The 19,227-nt window shown below is 52.7% G+C and overlaps 1 protein-coding gene across 1 annotated transcript in view; it reads right to left on the reverse strand.

Annotated features, from left to right (window-relative positions):
* Positions 1-19,227, reverse strand: part of Dlec1 (DLEC1 cilia and flagella associated protein) — a 41,504-nt gene that overhangs the window by 5,322 nt on the left and 16,955 nt on the right. The window contains exons 12-27 of the mRNA XM_075964190.1: positions 18,659-18,821; positions 14,885-15,077; positions 14,139-14,197; positions 13,667-13,835; positions 13,248-13,341; positions 12,960-13,090; positions 12,649-12,807; positions 10,827-10,966; positions 8,509-8,662; positions 7,908-8,018; positions 6,146-6,270; positions 5,495-5,689; positions 4,680-4,750; positions 4,153-4,304; positions 1,949-2,067; positions 1,469-1,539 (exon numbers count right to left, since the gene is read on the reverse strand). Of these exons, the coding sequence (XP_075820305.1) occupies positions 1,469-1,539; positions 1,949-2,067; positions 4,153-4,304; positions 4,680-4,750; positions 5,495-5,689; positions 6,146-6,270; positions 7,908-8,018; positions 8,509-8,662; positions 10,827-10,966; positions 12,649-12,807; positions 12,960-13,090; positions 13,248-13,341; positions 13,667-13,835; positions 14,139-14,197; positions 14,885-15,077; positions 18,659-18,821 (2,106 nt within the window). The remainder of the gene's footprint in view (positions 1-1,468; positions 1,540-1,948; positions 2,068-4,152; positions 4,305-4,679; positions 4,751-5,494; positions 5,690-6,145; positions 6,271-7,907; positions 8,019-8,508; positions 8,663-10,826; positions 10,967-12,648; positions 12,808-12,959; positions 13,091-13,247; positions 13,342-13,666; positions 13,836-14,138; positions 14,198-14,884; positions 15,078-18,658; positions 18,822-19,227) is intronic.

Genomic DNA, 19,227 nt, shown 5'->3' on the forward strand with positions numbered 1-19,227 from the left:
TCTCTGCTACACCACCTCCTCAGCTGGGCTACAGCTCCTCTCCACAGCAGGGTACCAGGGCCAGTGATTCAGTCACCTCCTCATGTGTCAGTTAACATGGACTTTCTGGATCTAGTATGGCTGGCCATGGCGATGGGGAATGCCACGGGAATTAGCGTGGACTTTCTGGATCTTGTCACTGGTCGTGGCGATAGGGAATGCCACAGGATCCAGCCTTGGGTGGATCTCCTGTCTCTACCTGTTGTCTGCTTTTTATCAAGGTCACCTCCTGCATCCAGAGGACCAGAACAATATGTAGAGATCTTGAGTGATGAGGAAGAAAAGGAAACCATGGGGAGAATGGAAGACAAAGAGAAGGTTCAGGGAATAGCTGGGCTTGTGACACAGGCCTGTAAGCCCAGCTACTTAGGAAGATGAGGCAGGAAGACCCCAAGACCAGGTCTTTCCTGAGTGAGTTCAAGGGCAGCCTAGTCAGCTTAGTGAGAACTTGTCTCTAAACAAATGGAGAGAGAATGCTGGGGGAGATGGCCGCGGGCAGAGCGCTGGTCTAGCATGAGTGACATCCAGCTGACTCCTACAACCGCAGAACCAACAACAACAAATCCCACAGACAAGGTCATCTCAGGACCGTCGAAAGCTTGGCCTCCCGTTGTTTACCAAAACCACGTGTAACAGGAGAGGAAAGACTCCTAAATGTTGCCCCCTGCCCCCCACATGCTTCCTGTCACGTGTGACCCTTCACAATACACAAATAAATTAATTAATTTTAAAACTTAAAAACAGAAACAAGTCACAATAGAGTGATAGGAAGTCAGGGATGCTAGTGTGACAATGTGACCCAGGCCAACAATGCTCATACAAGATGAGGGGATTCCTGAGAGTGACTTCCATACGCCTCTCAGGATAGTGGGATCCCACAAGGAGCAGGGTCACAGAGTCCTGCTTCTCACCCATGGCTGTGCCTGGAGAGGGCTAAATGTCTGACTTCCGAGTTGTCCACGATTCTCCCTTAAACACCATGGATACCCTCACTTCTCTGGCTTTACTCAGACGCAGCCCAAGTGCCCCTCACAAGGAAGTTCAGAGACTCCTTGAAGGTACCCAGAACCCAGTCACACTGGAAGCCCCTGGGGCACAAACCCCCTTTCCTGTTCTCTCAGGATCCCCATTTCCTTACATAGCACCTGTCATGTAGCTCAGATACTGCGGGCTAAAGGGCTGAAAAAAGGGTCCCCAGAAGTGTTTGTCCCTGGGCACAGTGACCCTGGTGATGCAAAGTTAAGCAAGGATGAGTCCCATTCTCAAGGATGGATGTTTCTCTTTTGTAAGCCTGGACTGGCACGGTCACCTCTCTACTTTAGACCTCTGGGTCTGTCTCAAGGGCCACAGGTCACTCGGATTTCCAGGTGCTGTTTGCGGCTGTCAGTTCCTCTCCCTCCCAGATACCTGACCATCACAAGCAACTCACCGCAGGGGCTGGAGTTATACAGACGGAGGGTTCTGGTGACTTTGTCTCCTCCAGAGATCTGGGTCCCAAATCTGGGGGGAGAGAGCAGCCTGAGCTAGCACCCTTCAGGTAGACTGCACAGCCTTGTGGGGCAGGAGGCCCGGGTGGGCCTCGGGTCAGAGAGGTATCAGCTGTCTGCCCCTGCCTCAGTAACATCAAGACCCAGGGCTGTAGAGTACTGGGTGAACTGACATCCCCCACATTCTGCCTGGGCTCGTCAGGGTCTGCCACTTCCTCAGACTGCTCTCTGTCCACTCACCCACCCCAAAGCCCTCGGGGACACACCAATGTCACTTCCCCAGGACAGCCCTGCCCTAGAGCCTCCTTTGGGTGGCTCAGGTAGCCCTGAGCCAGACGGAGAACCAGGAACCAGCGCAGACAACCCAGACCCACAGTCAGAGGGGTAGCCAAGAGCCAGAGACCAGGGCTGAAGCTGGGCACCTGATGATGGGTTCCTTCTGGAATGGGGCCACACTGTAGCATGTATTCCTCAGGGAGCTGATGGGGCAGCCCACCACGGCCATATACACCGGGATGACAGTTACTGGCAGGTCCCCCACCTGCAAGCACACCAGCTTTTAGTCAGTGAGGGCCACTGCGTTTCATCCAGGCAAAGTTTCCACGTGTCCAACCAGTCCAGGATTCCCAGTTGGTTCCCATTGAATCCAGCCTTACCCACTGTCCAGTTCCTAACCCAGACACCCCTAGCCCTGGCTGCTTCACCCTTATCCTTAGCTGTTTTGCCCTAGCTTCTGTCTGCCCTTCCTTCCCTCATAAGCCTGCTACCCCTACTGATGATCCAGCCGCAGCGCCTCAGGCCTCTTGTGGCCCCTTTGCTCAAATTTATTTGTTCAAATATCTTTTAGTTTGTTAAAGATTGTGTGAGTGTCGTGTGTGTGTGTTATGTGGGTGTATGTGTTATGTGTGTGTGCATGTGTATGTGTATTGTTTTATATGTATGTACGTGTGTTCTTGTGTATATGTGTGATGTGTGCATGTGTGTGGTACTTATGTGTGTATGTATGTGTGTATGTGTATATATGTATGTGTGTATATGTGTATGTATGTATGTGTGCATGTGTGTATGTATATATGTATGTGCATGCATGTGTGTATGTGTGTATGTATATATGTATTGTGTGCATGTGTATGTACGTATGTGTGTGCATGTGTGTATGTGTATATATGTATGTGTATGCATGTGTATATGTGTATGTATGTATGTGTGTGCATGTGTATATATGTATGTGTGTATGTGCATATGTATGTGTGTATATGTATGTGTGTATGTGTATATGTGCATGTATGTATGTGTGTGCATGTGTATATATGCATGTGTGTATGTGCATATATGTGTGTGTGCATATATGCATATATGTATGTATGTGTGTGCATGTGTGTATGTATATATATGTATGCATGTGTGCATGTGTGTATGTGTATGTATGTGTGTGTAAATATGTATGCATGTATGTGTGTGTGCATGTTTGTATAGGGGGCTTAGCAAATGACAAAATGCAGAGATCTGGGTAAGGCTGGACTGCTGGGAAGCTGTTACTGTCTTCTCTTTACTCATTACTGTTTTTTCCAGCCTACCGTTTCCTGTCCTCCTCATGGTGGCTCCAGCCATGTACATCACAGAGATGCAGAAGGTTCTGCTACACAAAAGGATTCTCTGCTAGAAGCATGTCAGCCTTGCCCCAGAAACTGTGGCAGTGTGAGCGAGCAGCATGTGGCAGCAGCTGCACTTGGAAAGGCTGAGGGCACAGCTGGTGGAGAGGAGACTAGGAGCTGTGTGCTTATACTCACGTCCTTACCAAGCCTACATGCATGTCCTTACCATGCCTGCATGCACGTCCTTACCAAGCCTGCCTGCACGTCATTACCATGCCTGTATGCATGTTCTTACCAAGCCTACATGCACGTCCCTACCATCCCTACATGCATGTCCTTACCAAGCCTACATTCACGTCCCTACCATGCCTACATGCATGTCCTTACCATGCCTGCTTGCACATCCTTACCATGCCTGCTTGCACATCCTTACCATGCCTGCATGCACATCCTTACCATGCCTACGTGCATGCCCTTACCATGCCTACATGCACATCCTTACCATGCCTACGTGCATGCCTTTACCATGCTTACATGCACGTCCTTACCATGCCTACATGCACATCCTTACCATGCCTACGTGCATGTCCTTACCATGCCTACGTGCATGTCCTTACCATGCCTACGTGCATGTCCTTACCATGCCTACATGCACGCCCTTACCATGCCTGCTTGCACATCCTTACCATGCCTGCTTGCACATCCTTACCATGCCTACATGCACGCCCTTACCATGCCTACATACATGCCCTTACCATGCCTACATGCATGCCCTTACCATGCCTGCTTGCACATCCTTACCATGCCTGCATGCACGTCCTTACCATGCCTACATGCACGTCCTTACCATGCCTACATGCACGTCCTTACCATGCCTACATGCACATCCTTACCATGCCTACGTGCATGCCCTTACCATGCCTACATGCACGTCCTTACCATGCCTACATGCACGTCCTTACCATGCCTACATGCACGTCCTTACCATGCCTACATGCATGTCCTTACCATGCCTATGTGCATGTCCTTACCATGCAAAGGAGATCATCCCAGTACTCGCCCCACATGTTGGCACAGCCCGTGATGTCAATACTCAGCTGCTGGTAGGCTCCCAGCATGCCCTGGGAAATGTGGGGTAAGAAGGCAGCTCCTTTCCTGTGGGATAACATGCTCTCCATAAAGTCTGCGGAGAACAGAACACGAGGGTCATACCCTGGGTTGAGAGTGAGGGCTAAATCCTCAGGGGTTAGCAAAGCTTGATCCTGGTGGAGCCATCTCATGGCCTCTATTCCATTGGGAAGCCAGCCGAGACTGGCCCTGCTGGGCCAGCCTCTGGTACCTCCTATGAGGCCAAGCCCTCCCCTATGAGCTGCCACATGTCCTGTACACAGCTCAGCCATGTTGGGGACTTTACTGAGAGGGAGTGAGTCACTGGTCCCCATTTCCCTCCATGGCAGATGCTGGCATCAGAATGTAACATCACATCCTCAGAAGGCTGTGAAAAGCCCAACTCTGGCCATTACTTGGGCCCAACACTTCCCATGTTGGTGGCTCTTACCCATCTTTTCTTTCTTGGCCAAGTGCTCTTGGATGTGCGCCGTCTTTAGCAGGGCTGGGGGCATGTCAGGGCTTCACAGAGGCAGAAAATAGTATGGGAGCAGTCAGTCCTTCCCACACTGGAGCCACAGAAATATCTGGACAGGTGCCCAGCAGGGGGAAGGCAGCCTGCTCCTCTCAAGGGAAGCTGATCAGGTCCCCGAAAATCTCTGTTCCCACTGGATCTCTGCCATCCAGCACAACTCCAGCTGCAGGCTACCCCAAAAGTCACAGGAACCACCTCCCACCTCCCCAGATGTCCACGGACTGGCCTCTGAACCGGAGATCTGCTATCCCAGAGGCAAACCCAGCTCTGGGTCCCCAGATCTGGGGCGTCCTCTTCCACGGGCTCCACTCTCCCCAGCTGCTCCCTGACCTCAGGTTGCACCGGCATGCTGGAGCAGAAAGCTAGTGGTTTTCCTCCCTGCGCCTGTCACCTCAGACCCACGATCCATTTCTGAGTGCTTCCCCCACACCTCTGCGCCCGGTTCCGCTGTCTACAGTAGCGTCTCCCTCCTTTACCCTACCTGGTCTCAGAAGTCCTTGACCTCCAAGGCCAGGCTGAGGAGGGGTCACCGGCCTGGTCTCTCCCACGGGTCAGTTGGGGTCTTCAGGGTGGGTTGTGGGAGCTATCCCCTCTGTGCAGTTCCCTACGGCCATCTTCGAACCACACACTCGCCCTCCCACACCAATCAGCCTCTAGCCTCCCAAGCGGAAACATGGCCCCCGTGAGGCCACGCACCCTGGGAAACGCCCCGGGAAGAAATTGAGACTTACAGGCTGGTCTTTTTGTTCAGACTGTCCTGGGAGCTTCCAAAGTACTCAAATTTGAGGGAAAAGGGGGTCTGTATTGGGGAGCAATTTGTCAGGATGACCCGGCGAGTCACACAGGTTCTCAGTGGCACTGTCGAGCCAAAGTCCAAGCGGAGATTCTCTGGGTGGGCTGGCCACTGTGTACTGCTGCTGACAGCGCTGCCCCATGCCATGGGCACTATGTTACCTGCCGCTCTTGTTTCAGTTCAGAGAGCCACCCTGGGTGGGGTGGGGGAGTAGTCCTGAAACCCAGCTTAATACGGACTCTCTCCTCATGGAGTGCCAGACCCGAGGCCCAAACTTCTTGCCAATCCGCCATGCCAGAGGAGTGATCGAACAGCATGAATTGCCCCCGTGGGGTCAAAAATGGCATAGCTGTAAGCTTCTGGGACTAACATGGGAAAACCCACTGAGGATCCCCTGCCACCTCCCGCCTGCCTCGCAGCGTGCACAGAAACGCCACACAGGGTGGAGTGGGGGGGGGTTCTGCAGAGATAGCGGGGGCCTGGGACAACTTGGTAACCTCTTAGCTCTGGCAATTTGCTCAGGAGGAGGGGGAGCAGGACCATCATGTAATGCCAGCCCTCCACGAGGCTTCCCCTACCCTGGACTCACCTTCCATCGGAGTCCTCTAAGGAGATGGTCACTCGCAGTCCCAGAGGCTTCCCAGAGATGCCCAGGGCCAGGGGCTTCTCCATGCCAGACACATGACAAGGGAGGGCCAAATCGGTCAACGTTTCCTGCCAGGAAGTGTCAGTTTCAGGGCATGAACCTCAGCGATGAGCCCAGATGTTTACCCACTCCCATGGGTGACAACATGAAGGCCTTGCTTCTCTCTGAGGAAGGACCTCAGGTGCCTCCAGTGAGCCATCCTGCCAGCCCAGACAAGGCTCTTCGAGGCTGACCCTCCCTCTAGGTTAACGGATACATGTGTCGGGCCTACATATTCATATATATCCACAGGAAGGGATAATGTTCAGTCTTTCTGTCAGCTTCACGGGATTTAAATCACCATAGAAACAGATGTTTGTCATACCTGTGAAGGAAACGGGTGTAGCTGTGGTGGGATGACCCAGCGTCCTAAATGTGGGCACCCCTTTCTTGGGGTGAAAGCCCTAGACTGAGTATAGAGCAGTGAGCTGGGCACCAGGATCCCCTCTGCCTGCTTCCTGCCTGAGGATGTGACCACCTGCTTCCTGTCTGAGGATGTGACCACCCTCCTCACGCTCTTGTAGCCCTGGCTTCCCCACCATGATGCCCTGCAGCCTCCGACTAGGAATAAATACATCTTTCCTTCCTTAGGTTGCTATTGTTACATCAGGGAGAAAAGTAACTGATACAGGAGATTCCTCAAAGCGACTTCTGGAGAGCGGCACCTGTTTTTTGATGGGGGATGGGAAGCTGTGCCAGGCCAGGCCTGGGCCTATCTGCCCGTCACCCTGGCAGCCAAGCTTGGTTGTGTAAGAAAGCTCGCTGACTCCAAGTCTGCCGTCAAGGAGTGAGGAAGCTGGCCCTGTAAGTCTCTGAAAGCTGGCTTCTGACCTCCACATGCAGTGGCTTGTGTGTGTACACATTCTTGCACACACACAAACACACACACACAAAGTAAATAAATAAATAAATAAATGTTAAAAAGAAAAACAAAAGGGCTGGAGAGATGGCTCAGTGGTTAAGAGCACTGACTGTTCTTCCAGAGGACCTGGGTTCAATTCCCAGCACCTGCATGGCTGCTCACAACTGTCTGTAACTCCAGTTCCAGGAGACCCAATACCCACGGCAAAACACCAATGCATATCAAATAGAAATAAATAAATTTTAAAAAAGAAAAAAAGAAAATGAAAGAAGAAAAGAAACCCTGTTTAAAGGTTGAGGATATTTCTCTTTCCAGAAGAGCCATAAACAGTTGGCCAGCAACACCCAAATACTGAGCAAGTCCCGCTGTGAGGGCATCCTTCTGGGATCCTCCAGGGAGCGGGAGGAGCCTCTCCTCTCCTGAGAGAATACAAGCCACCTGCTAGCCTCTCCCCGAAGCACCCAGAACAGTGTCTGCCTTGAGCAATGACTTTGCCCTGGGCACACTGGAAAACTGGGCTTCCCGAGGCCACAGAGACTTGCCTAGAGAAGGGTAGGGCCAGTGACACTGTGGTCAGTGGGTCTCAGACCACATCTGAGCCTACTCTAGGCTCTCTGGCCTTGCAGCCTCAAAGACTAGGTCCAGGGTGAAGGAGCAAGCACTCTAAGTGCAAATACTTTAAATCTCTTGCCCACTCATGAGGAACAGGAGTGGGGTCCGTTAGCCCTCCCTGGAAGCATCGGTATCAGTGGTTGGACAGGGTACCTTCCCAGCCACAAGGGGCTCCCAAACTGCTCTACTCACCTGTGTGTGGGCTGTAAACTCCAAGGAGAGCTGGCGTTCTTCACTAGGGCCCAGTAGGCCACGTTTGGGAGAGATCGTTACTGTGCACAAGGCTGCTTGAGCTCCCAGGAGCTGGAAGACACAGGATGGAGTTGTTGTCTTGTGAGGCTACCAGGTGGCTCAGGGTTTACAGAGTGTTAACACAGCAAGCCTACAGGGCTGTGCACCTCAGGAATAAACCACAGAGCCTCCTCTTCTCCTGGACTAACGGGCAACCCACTATGGTGGACAGCAGAAGGCAGCTGCCTTGAGGCTTCTCTCATGGCGCTCAGAGCAAGCTCCACTGTCAACCACAGGGGCATTGCTATGAGTAGGTTCTGAACAGGTGTGCAGACCAGTTATGGGCTGTGCTGGGTGGGAGGCCTCAGCTGTGTTCACCAGAAACTCCTTCTTGGGCAGGGAACTAGAATTTCCTAAAGATGGAGCCATGAAAAGTCAGACAAGGTGAACTTGAGGAGCCACGCTTTGCTGCGAACTGTGGACGGAGCCGCGGGCTTTGGGGGGGATTCTGGAGGGTGGCCACTCAGGGGATGAGGCCACACATCTGAGAGCTGCAGATTACCTTGCCCCAGTGGAACCTGGTGGGCAGGAGGGTGCCATTGACAAGCATGACAGTTGACTTTATGGGCACACCCAAGTAGAGGTCGCTGAATTCCATGTGGCTGTTCTGCAGGTACACATAAGGCTGCTGCACCTCAGCATACACAGGAAGGTAGCTGGAACACAGGAAGTCACGTGGCACACTGATCAGAAGAGGAAAATAAAACTGTCCCCATGTACAAATGGTGTGAGGATGGGGAAAGCCCCAAGGAATCCACTAATGTAATAATAACAAAATAACAAACAGCAAAAACCAAAACAAAACAACAACAAAAACCAAAACCAACCATACAAACAAAAAAACCCAGCTAAGGGTAGCACATTCATAATTCCAGAACCAAGGAGGGTCACTGTGGGTTCCAGGGCAGCCTAGTCTACAGACAGAGTTTCAGGCAAACCAGGGCTACACAGTGAGACCCCACCTCAAGAAACCCAAAACACACACAACTCCTAAAAATTGAGTTTGGCAAAGCAGCAGCAAAATACAAGATCGTCATTCAGAACACAACCTGGTTATACCACTGAAGACACTATAAATCTTTATGGAGAGGTGGGGTCTCATGAGTGTACCCTAGTTCTGAAAATGGATAGATACTTCTGTAAAGAGAATTCACAAATGTCCAGTGAGCACCAAATGATGTTCAATGTCCTTTGCCATGAGGAAGGTGCCCTCCAATCCTCAGAGAAGTACTGTTCACAGGTGACAGTGCGGCCGCCAAGGGTTAGGTGGAGAGTGATGGAGGACACCTGATATCCTCTGGTGACCTGTGGACACACTCATACACACACGCACAGACACAGATAGACACACAGAGACACAGACAGACAGACACACACACACACAGAGACACATACACAGACAGACACAGAGAGATACACACATAGACACACACAAATACACATACACACAGGCATAGACACAGAGACACACACAGACAGACACACACACACACAGACACATACACAGACAGACATAGAGAGATACACACAGAGACAGACACAGACAGACAGACACACACACAGAGACACATACACAGACAGACACAGAGATATATACACAGAGACAGACACACACATACACATAGACACACACAGAGAGACACACACAGAGACATACACAGAGACACAGAGAGATACACACATAGACACACACAAATACACATACACACAGATATACACACACATATGCACAGGCACAGACACACAGACAGAGACACAGAGAGAAAGACACACACCCAAACAAGGTAAAAAAATAAAATAATTAAGAAACAATATTTTTAAAAAAACAAAATAGTCTCTATCCAGCCCTGGTGGTATTCACCTGCTATCGAGGCAGGAGGATCACAAGGTAAAGCTCTCTTCAGCTGCACAGTGAATCCAAGGCCAGCCTAGGCTATACAGTGAGCTCAAGGCTAGCCCTGGTTACATGACAGTATCTCAAAAAACCAATAAGAAAGGAAGGGAGGAAGGGATGGATATGGACTAATTAGTGCTTGCATTGAGTTGGTGATTATTTAAGGCAGAAAATGAGTTTGTTGGGAGTGGTAAAACTTTTCTATGAACACGCGGAAACTTGCACCGCAGAAGTGAAAGAGAAGGGAGGGAAGGGAAGAGGGAGAAAGGGGAGGGGCTTTGATGCCCTCCAAACCTCCAGTGTTCCCACCAGAATACAACAGTCTTAGCACATTTAACATTGGGCCTACTCTCTTGGCCCTGAGCGTGAGTGTTTCCGGTTTTCCATTCTTATGCTTCTTCTTGCTAGGAAATGGCCAAGGAGGCCAGAAGACAGCACCAGCTACCCTGGAAACAGCCCAGGGAGGCCAGAAGACAGCACCAGCTACCCTGAAAATAGCCCCGGGAGGCCAGAAGACAGCACCAGCTACCCTGGAAACAGCCCAGGGAGGCCAGAAGACAGCACCAGCTACCCTGGAAACAGCCCAGGGAGGCCAGAAGACAGCACCAGCTACCCTGGAAACAGCCCAGGGAGGCCAGAAGACAGCACCAGCTACCCTGGAAACAGCTCAGGGAGGCCAGAAGACAGCACCAGCTACCCTGGAGTTGGAATTCCAGGTGGTTGTGAGATGCCTCACCTGGATGCTGGTAATCAAACCCTGATCGTCCAGGAGAGCAGCAAGCACATTAACCGCTGAGCCATCCCCCTAGGCCCCTGTCTCTGTAGTTTTAAGCTCAGAAGTCTCTCTAGATAAATGCAGATAATACACACCATAACACAAGGTAAGGACATGGCCCACGGTCATCCTCCCTCCCGGGCCTCCATACCTCCAGGCCCCGTTTTCCACCTCTAGCTCCAGGACCGTCTGCAGCCGCTGACAGTGCGAGGTCTCTAGGGTGATAGTCACTTTGCACTCCCCCAGAGGGGGTAGCTGGCCGCTCAAAGGCTCAATGTCGAAGGGGGACACCTAGGTCAACCCAGAAGGTACAGTGAGAAGTGAGGCCAGGGCAACCGGGGTGCTGGAGGCTGACCGTGCCTGATCAGGATCACCCCCAGGCTGCCGCTGGCTCTCCTGGGGTGCTGGAGGCTGACCGTGCCTGACCAGCATCACCCCCAGGCTGCCGCTGGCTCTCCTGGGGTGCTGGAGGCTGACCGTGCCTGACCAGCATCACCCCCAGGCTGCCGCTGGCTCTCCTGGGGTGCTGGAGGCTGACCGTGCCTGACCAGCATCACCCCCAGGCTGCCGCTGGCTCTCCCGGGCATGAAACCAAGGTGAAGACGAGCAAGCATGGGAACACAGCTGGTGAGGAGGACATCGGGACAAGAGAACAAAAACTGGGTGTTCAAGCCGGGCAGTGGTGGCGCACGCCTTTAATCCCAGCACTCGGGAGGCAGAGGCAGGCGGATCTCTGTGAGTTCCGAGACCAGCCTGGTCTACAAGAACTAGTTCCAGGACAGGCTCCAAAACCACAGAGAAACCCTGTCTCAAAAAAACAAACAAACAAAAAAAACAACAACAACAAAAAAACCCCTGGGTGTTCAGGTAAAGGAATACACAAGACAGGGGTTCCCACAGTCCTGGCACAGATCTAAAAGGTGGGAGGCAGAAGGAGGTGTCTGGGGTGGAAGTGGGGGTGGCGAGCTGAGAAGACCAAAGAGGAACAGGAGGAGAGCGCGGGTGCCCTGTAGAAGGGGCTCCGGGCAGGCGGTGGTCAATCTCCGACAGCTTCACCCCGCTGGGGAGGGCAGACGCTGCAGGCAGACTGGATGTTTCGCTTGTCCCCATCCCGGTTTCCCCCCACTCCCACCCACGCCCCACAACTGAGTCACCTGTCAGCACACTCACCCCTCCACGTGCACACACAAGGGAAGGGCGGACAGAAGAGAAAAGACACCAGTGAAAGACACCAAACAGAGTCCCAAAGTGTCTGCTTCTGCCTAGGGGCCTCTGTCCCTTGCCGGCACTGATGAGAGAGGCACCTGTGGGATTAAGAAGCCTTGGGCTCCCGGTGGGCCACATTGGTTCTGGGATGTCACTGGGAAGTCATATCAGAAAGGGCACTGTCTTTCCCTTCACTGAAACCGGGACAATGGGTGTGAAGGCCACAACTGCCTGGAGTTGCCACGCGACCTGGATTGACCCCTTCCCTACCTCCACGGAGGATAACCTTGAACTCCTGACCCTTCTGGCTAAGCCCTCTGGGACTGCGGGCATGTGCCGCCACACCCTGTTTTTGTTTTTACAGTGCTGGGGACTGGGTGCACGGCAGCTAACAGCTCTCTTAGGCAGAAATTGAATTTTGTCTGTAGAATCCGGTTTGCGCCTCTATCCGCCACCTAGTGGCAGGTACTCAAACTGCAATCACATTTCCCGGGTGAGCCAGAGGAGAGGGAATGTGGCCTTGGCCAAAGGCATAGCCTGTTTTCTTCTGGGCTCAGGCTGCTTCCGAGAAGGAAAACCCCCACACCACCCTCTTCTGCATCCAGTGGTGGAAAAGGGAACAGGAAACGCCTGTGAAATTGGGGCTGAGGGATGAATTCCACCTCGGAGACTGCTGTCTCAGAGCAAGTGTCCCAGTGCAGAGAGGAGCCAAAGGGGAGTGTCCCATGTGGAGGCCACATCTAGGGAGCCTGTGGGGTCCCACTCACATCCTCATTTCTTTCTGACAGGCATACTGGGCTCTCCTTCAAATGCCACACGGCGGAGAGCTGGCTGATATTCCGGATCTGAATGGAACACGAAGCCTTCTGGCCCAGGCGGAGCAGACCAAACTGAAGGGCTGGGACATCGATGACCAGGGCAGGTCCCTGAAACACCAGAGGGGGCCTGTCACTGCCTGCCTGGGAAGAGGCTGGGTTCTGCTACACACACACACACACACACACGCACACACACACACACACACACACCGCCAACCTCTCCAGGCATTCCCAGCTGCCCAGTTCCCACCCGTTAGTACCTTAAAGGCGGCTTCAATGTGAAGCACCACTGGGCACGGTGAATCTTTGATCTCACACTGCAGGTCCTGGATGGTTGGGCCAGGGACTCCACCAGTTAGGTTTAACTCAAAATCTCCAACCTCACTGGGCTCTAGTGAAGAGCAGGACACTGAGGAGGAGGTCGGAGGTGGGCACAGTTCCCTTCCAGACCAAGGCTGGCTCTGACCACAGGACAGCCTGGGTCCTGCGTGCCCCTCCCACCCCGCATCCAGCCCCAGGCCGGCCACACCCTTCTGCAGGTGAACTACCTATCACACCCGTGCAGGGCTCCACCTCAATGATGTGGCAGTGGCTGATCCTGCCCCACGTGTATCTGACGGGCGACTTGCTGTTATTCCACATCTAGAAGACACAATGCCAGTGCGGGCTGCCTGGGTGCTGCCCTGGCACTTGACATGGATGTCAAATCAGAACCTGCTCAGGGACAGTGGGCTCGCCGGACCGTCTGAAGCCCCGGGTCTCCCTACCCAAGAGGCACCTTGGCTCCATATCTTGCCCAAGTCCCGGGAATGAGTTCCATAGCCCTGACTTCAGAAGATTCCAGGGCTCTGGCGAGTCAAACAAGCCTGGCCCAGGAGTGGGAATCACTGCCGGCTCCGTGTTGTGGCCTCCTGAGCTCAGGACAGCATCACCTGGGCCAGCTGAAGCTGGCAAGGGCACTCCCTACCTTAAAATCCTTCTTCACCGTGATGCCAATGTAGCTCTCGCCAGGGATGATGAGGGCGTAAGGCTCTAAGAGGACCTGGAAGGGTTCTGTCGAGCCTTTCACCTCTATTTCCAGGACGATGACGTCATCCACTGAGTAGGAATAGTCCCCCAGGTTCTCCACCCCTGAGCTGAACACAAACCTGCTGTGAGTCCCTGCCTCTAGCCCCCTTGTCTGGGCTTGTGAACACAGAGTGCTCCCCTAGCCCCTACCCTCAACCCTGCAGTGATAATGCCTCTGCTATGGCAGTGCAAAGTGACAGAACAGCCTGGGGCCTGGACCCACTACCTCCCGGAACCTAGGGCAGCCTCCAGACTGAGCCCTGGGCCCCATGTTCCCTGGAGACCTACAGTGCTCATGAGCACCCGGGGGCTACCAGCTAGGCTGCCCAGGGGTAGCAGTGAGCCTCCCTTACCTAGGCTCACCCACTCACCTCAAGGGCTCAGGGACAGCTTCCAGAACCATTTGTAGTACGCTGTGGAAACACTTGAACTGCAAGAGAAACACAGTATGACACTCAGACTCGCCTTCCAGCCAGTCTGGACAGGGCAGGGATTTCTCCGAGCCAGGAGTGGGGATGCGGTGCGGGGGGCTCTGAAAGGTGCACTGCTTCCCACTGTCCTCTCTACAGGGCAGGGACCTACTGGTCAGCAAAGAAAGCCCCAGTCCCCCAAGTCTGACACTGATTCCAATCAACACCCTTACTGTGTTTAAGATGCCAAACCCTTCTAGGGACAAGTAACCGCATGCTGGCTCCAGAGGTAGCCATACACATAGTCTCAAAAACAACAGCTCTGTAGTCGTCTCAGACGCTCTAAAACAACAGCTCTGTAGTCTCAGACGCTCTAAAACAACAGCTCTGGCCCAGCCGGGTGCCATGCACCAGCACTCACTCAGGAGCCCAGGCCTTGTCTGTAGGGGATGTAGGGGATGCGTGGGGACTGTTAAGTGCTTTGAACTGTGGAAGTCACCAAGCAGAGGGCTGTGCTGCAGAGGGGACAAGAGGAAAGAACCAGGAAGCAAGGTCTGCACACCACACCTGCATTCCAGCTATCCTCTGAGCTGCGCACTGTACTCAGCGTGGCGCCCAGGTGCCTCATCAGGCCCAGCCGTGGTTTCCGGCGCCTTCAAGAACACGGGGGTTGGGACACACAAAAAGCTAATGAGCCCATGGCTAACCTCGTGGGGAGAAAAGCTCAGGATGAACTCGTGGTCTGAGTGGGCCTCGAGGACGCCCTTCTCGGGAACGATGGAGAAGGCTGTCTCCCTGTCTGGGTGGCACTTGATGCTGTCTGCGTCGCACTCCTCTCCGGGCATCAGAGGCTGCAGGTTGGGCTTCATGATCTGCCAGTGGAAGGCCAGCTCCACGTGCCTGCGGGAGCAACAGCGGCAGTGGGCGGTGCATCCAAGGCCACGCCTCAGTCCCTGAGGCTCCTACCCTGGGATTGGTCTGCTCTATTCCAGACAAGTGGGAGGCCAGCTCCGAGTGCCTGTGGGAGCAACTGAGGCAGTTGGGAGGTGCATCCAAGGCCACGCCTCAGTCCCTGAGGCTCGCTCGTACCTTGTGTTTGGTCTGCTCTTTTCCAGACAAAGAGTGACCAGGTCAGACTTCATGCTGTGGAGCTGAAGGCAGCTTAGGTAAGGACAGCAGGGGGTCCAGAGTGGAGACCTAAGAGTCCCCACCTCAACAGCTGGAGTTTGAAGCCATGGTGAATCGGGGGATATGGGTAACATGAGATATCACACTCTATAGGAGTCCCTGAACATTCTCAAAAGTTCCCCTGACCACGTGAGCGTTTCTAGCTTTCCCATACACACCACACCCTTGCCTTCTGCCTCCAGCTATGGCCTCCTGGGAGGATGGCTGTACTCAGAGATGTGCTCACTGGCTACCGACAGGACAATGCTAGCTCTGTAGCACCACAGTGGACAGGACTGAAGGTATGCTGCTGGATGGTGGGGTAGAGGGGGGTGCCCTACTATCCCTGTCCCAGGGCATCCCTGACTGGGAGGCTCAGTGAGGTCAAGGCTGATGGAATGGGATATCCAAAGGTTGGAAGGACCTGGCAGTGAGGGCCAAGCCAAAAGACCCTGCCTGGGATCTGAATGGCTTCCATGACACGGACACGGAATTCCTCTCTGGAAAACTGTTCCTAGACCCGCACTCAGTGCCACAAAACGCGAATAGGAGAACATAGGAGACATGAGGTAGGAAGTGGAATTATGGGGAAGGAGAGGGGTCAATGCAGAAGCACAGACACAGGCCAAATACACCAAAGCTGTTTAATAAAGCCTCGAGGAATCATTTTATGTTAACCTAATATATATATATACAATACGTGCGCACACACACATATGGTCTATTTATGTCTTAAAGGAAGTTAAGCTACTTGGGCTGGCAATGCTCTCCACAAGAACCATAGAATAACAACCCAGTCCCAGGTACAGGAAACCTCCTTCCAAATGTTTGGTCAGGGTAGTTCAGGTGATTCCCCAAACAATTTAGATGATGGATGTGGCCCTTGGTCACCTCTCAGGGTTGAGGTGGGCCCCTATCGATGGAGACACTGCACACTTGGGACACAGGACTGCCAGTTTGAGCTGAGCCTGACCTGGAAGCATCTTCCCTATGGTCTAGCTTCCATGGTTCCAGAAAATACCATGCAAGTTACCAAGGGAGGGGAGCAACTAAACCTTCTTCAGTTGCAATGCTTACGAGCCGCAATGGTCATCATGGCAAGATAAGCATAAAGGTGAAGGAAGTCGAGGGGAACCGGTCCAGGCGAGCGTGGCTCTGGCAGGCCTTGCCCTTCTCTGCCATTCCCTCCGCCTGGCTAAAAGCTGTTAGACTACATTCCTAAAGCTAGTCACCAGGATCTAGTCCCTTATTTGGCCTATCCTTCCTGCTGAGACTGACTACCAAGGTTCAGCTATCAAAACATTATAGTCCAGCAATCAAAATGTTTTCTTTTATAGGAGCTGCCGTGGTCATGGTGTCTCTTCACAGCAACAGAAACCCTGACTAAGACACATGGGGTTTCCCTTTCTCCTAAACCACCATTTGCCTATGGGCCACATCTCTCTCCTCTCTATCCAGAAACAATCCTTTGCTGTCTACCCACAAGACAATACCCCTGCCCCCTCTCCCTTGTTCCCCGCCCCCTCTCCCTAGTCCTCAGTCTCTTGTCTTTGTCCCGAATTCCCTGCCCTTTGTCCCTCTGGGGCAAATAAACCTCCTTGGTGCTGAGAACTTGGTCTTGGGGCCCGGAGTTGATCCAATCCTTTCAGAAATGGCAACCAATAATTGTCTAATCAGCCTTAAAGTCCACTCCAGAGGAGGGAAATCACATCAGGCTCTGGAGACCTAGCTGACTTCCTGGGGTTAGTGAGGTCATGGACCTCAGAAAAGAATGTATTGGCATTGCTTCACTAGATCAGCATAATTCCTTACTAGCGTCCAAAACTTTTCCTTATCCCACAGGTGAGTGCAACCCCCCCTCTGTGGGCGGAGGAGGCCACCACAGAGCACCACAGCTGGACACACGCAGAGATCAGCACATCACGGTACCTTTCCACCACAACTCCTGCATCTATGCCTCAGAGAACATCATGGGAGAGGAACGGAAAGACCGTGAGAGGCAGAACACCAGCAAGTCTGCCATGAGACAGTCTCTCCCAGACCGGAGCAATGACGGGGTAAGGACTTGCTAATGTTGAAAGGGAGGAAGTTTAGGGGGTCCCACCCCTAGACAAAGAACTATCAGCAGAGACTACTGCCTGCTGGGGGAGGGAGAATTAGCCCCTCCCAGGGATAAGCTCCAGCGTGGGTTGTCCAATACAGTGTGGTCAAACAGGACTCAGAAGGACGTATTTAGATAGATTTGTGCATACACATACACACATACATATGTATATTATTGAACACTCATAAACAAAGAAAAAGAGGTTATCAACTTGAAAGTGGCATTGGGTGTCGGAGGGGTTTGATGAAGCGTGGCTGGGAGAGGCTGGAGGTAGGAAAGGGAGGGAGAAAGTATTATAATTCTATCTCAGTTAAAAACGATGAAAGGAAACAAAACCACCTATCCATTCCTGGCTTAGTGTGGTGGAGGGGTGTCCAACGTACAGCGTAGTTTGCCGTCCCACAGGGATGAAGACCATACATAGCCACACTATCCAATACAGTAGCCAGTGGTTATCAGTGGCCACCAAGAACTTAAAATGCGACTAATGCACTGAGGAGGTGCTTGTCATTGATTTCATTTTAATCAATTCAACTAGAAATAGCTAGCTGGGGAGATAGCTCATTGATAAAGCGTTTGTTGGGCAAGCAAGGGGACCTGAGTGAGATCTCAGGATCCACTTAACAAAATACAGAATCTCTGGGTATAAGACGGTCATGGTGGCGCAGGCCTTTGATCCCAGCACTCAGAGGCAGAGGCACACAGATCCGTGTAGATTTGAGGTGAGTCAAGCCCAAGCAAGGCTACAACAACAATAAAAGCCAGGTGTGGTGGCCTGCGCTTCTAATCCCAGTGCTGGGAAGTGGGAGCTGAGTAGATCCTCTGGGCTTCCCAGCCAGCCAAGCCTAGGCCAACTGGTGATTTCCAGAACAATGATTCTTTCACAAAATACAAGGTGGTGGTGCCTGAATAACTAGAGCCAAGCTCACACCCATCACAAACCCCACCAAAATGTACACCCGAACACGCACAACTCATACACATACATACACACACACACACACACACACACACACCTCACACCCAGATGAATGGAAACAGTGTGATGGTTGCACGGTAGGCCACATGAGCCAGGATCCATGCAGTCTGGATCCATTCAGGGCTCCCAACCCCCTCTGACTCTTAGAAGGCCCTCCGGCCTCTTGAGGAACTCGGGGCTAGTTGAGGGAGGACCGGAGCTCTGTGTCAGTGACACACCAGGGCCACTCACGTAGCATTTCTGATAATAAGCTGTTTCCTCGTGGTGGACTGGAGGTTTTCGGGCTCAAATCGGATAAAGTACTGGGCCGTTAAATCTCTCAGCTCTCCTGGGTCTGGCTCACTCTTTCCACCAGAAATATAGATCAGATCCAAAGCCACGAGCTGCCCAGTTCCTGACGAAGGAGAGTAGTGGGGTTTGTCAGGTATCACCAGGCTGAAGTCAGCACCCCGGGGCCACAGACTGCCATGGGGACCCATGCAGCTGACCTTACTCGGGTCCCCAAAGCACACAGAAAGGGAAAGTTGGTCTTGAGCACCCATGAGACCGTCAGGTCTTCCCAGACCAAAGAGAGCCAGCAAGCAGATACTCAGCTACCCAGTGGAGCTGGACAGACAAATGGAAGGAAGAGAAGGAAAGATGGATTGCGTGCATCTGGTACAATTCAGGAAAACGCCCTCCCCGACCTTGCAAAAAACTAGCAGTGTGACGGGTGCATGAGTCACAGAAGACTCTCAAAGATCAAAGTGGACTCAGAGGGAAAGAAGGAGAGATTGCACCTGTAACCTCAGCACCAGGAA

This window comes from Microtus pennsylvanicus, chromosome 3 (genome assembly GCF_037038515.1).
Source record: "Microtus pennsylvanicus isolate mMicPen1 chromosome 3, mMicPen1.hap1, whole genome shotgun sequence".
Classification (NCBI taxonomy): Eukaryota; Metazoa; Chordata; class Mammalia; order Rodentia; family Cricetidae; genus Microtus; species Microtus pennsylvanicus.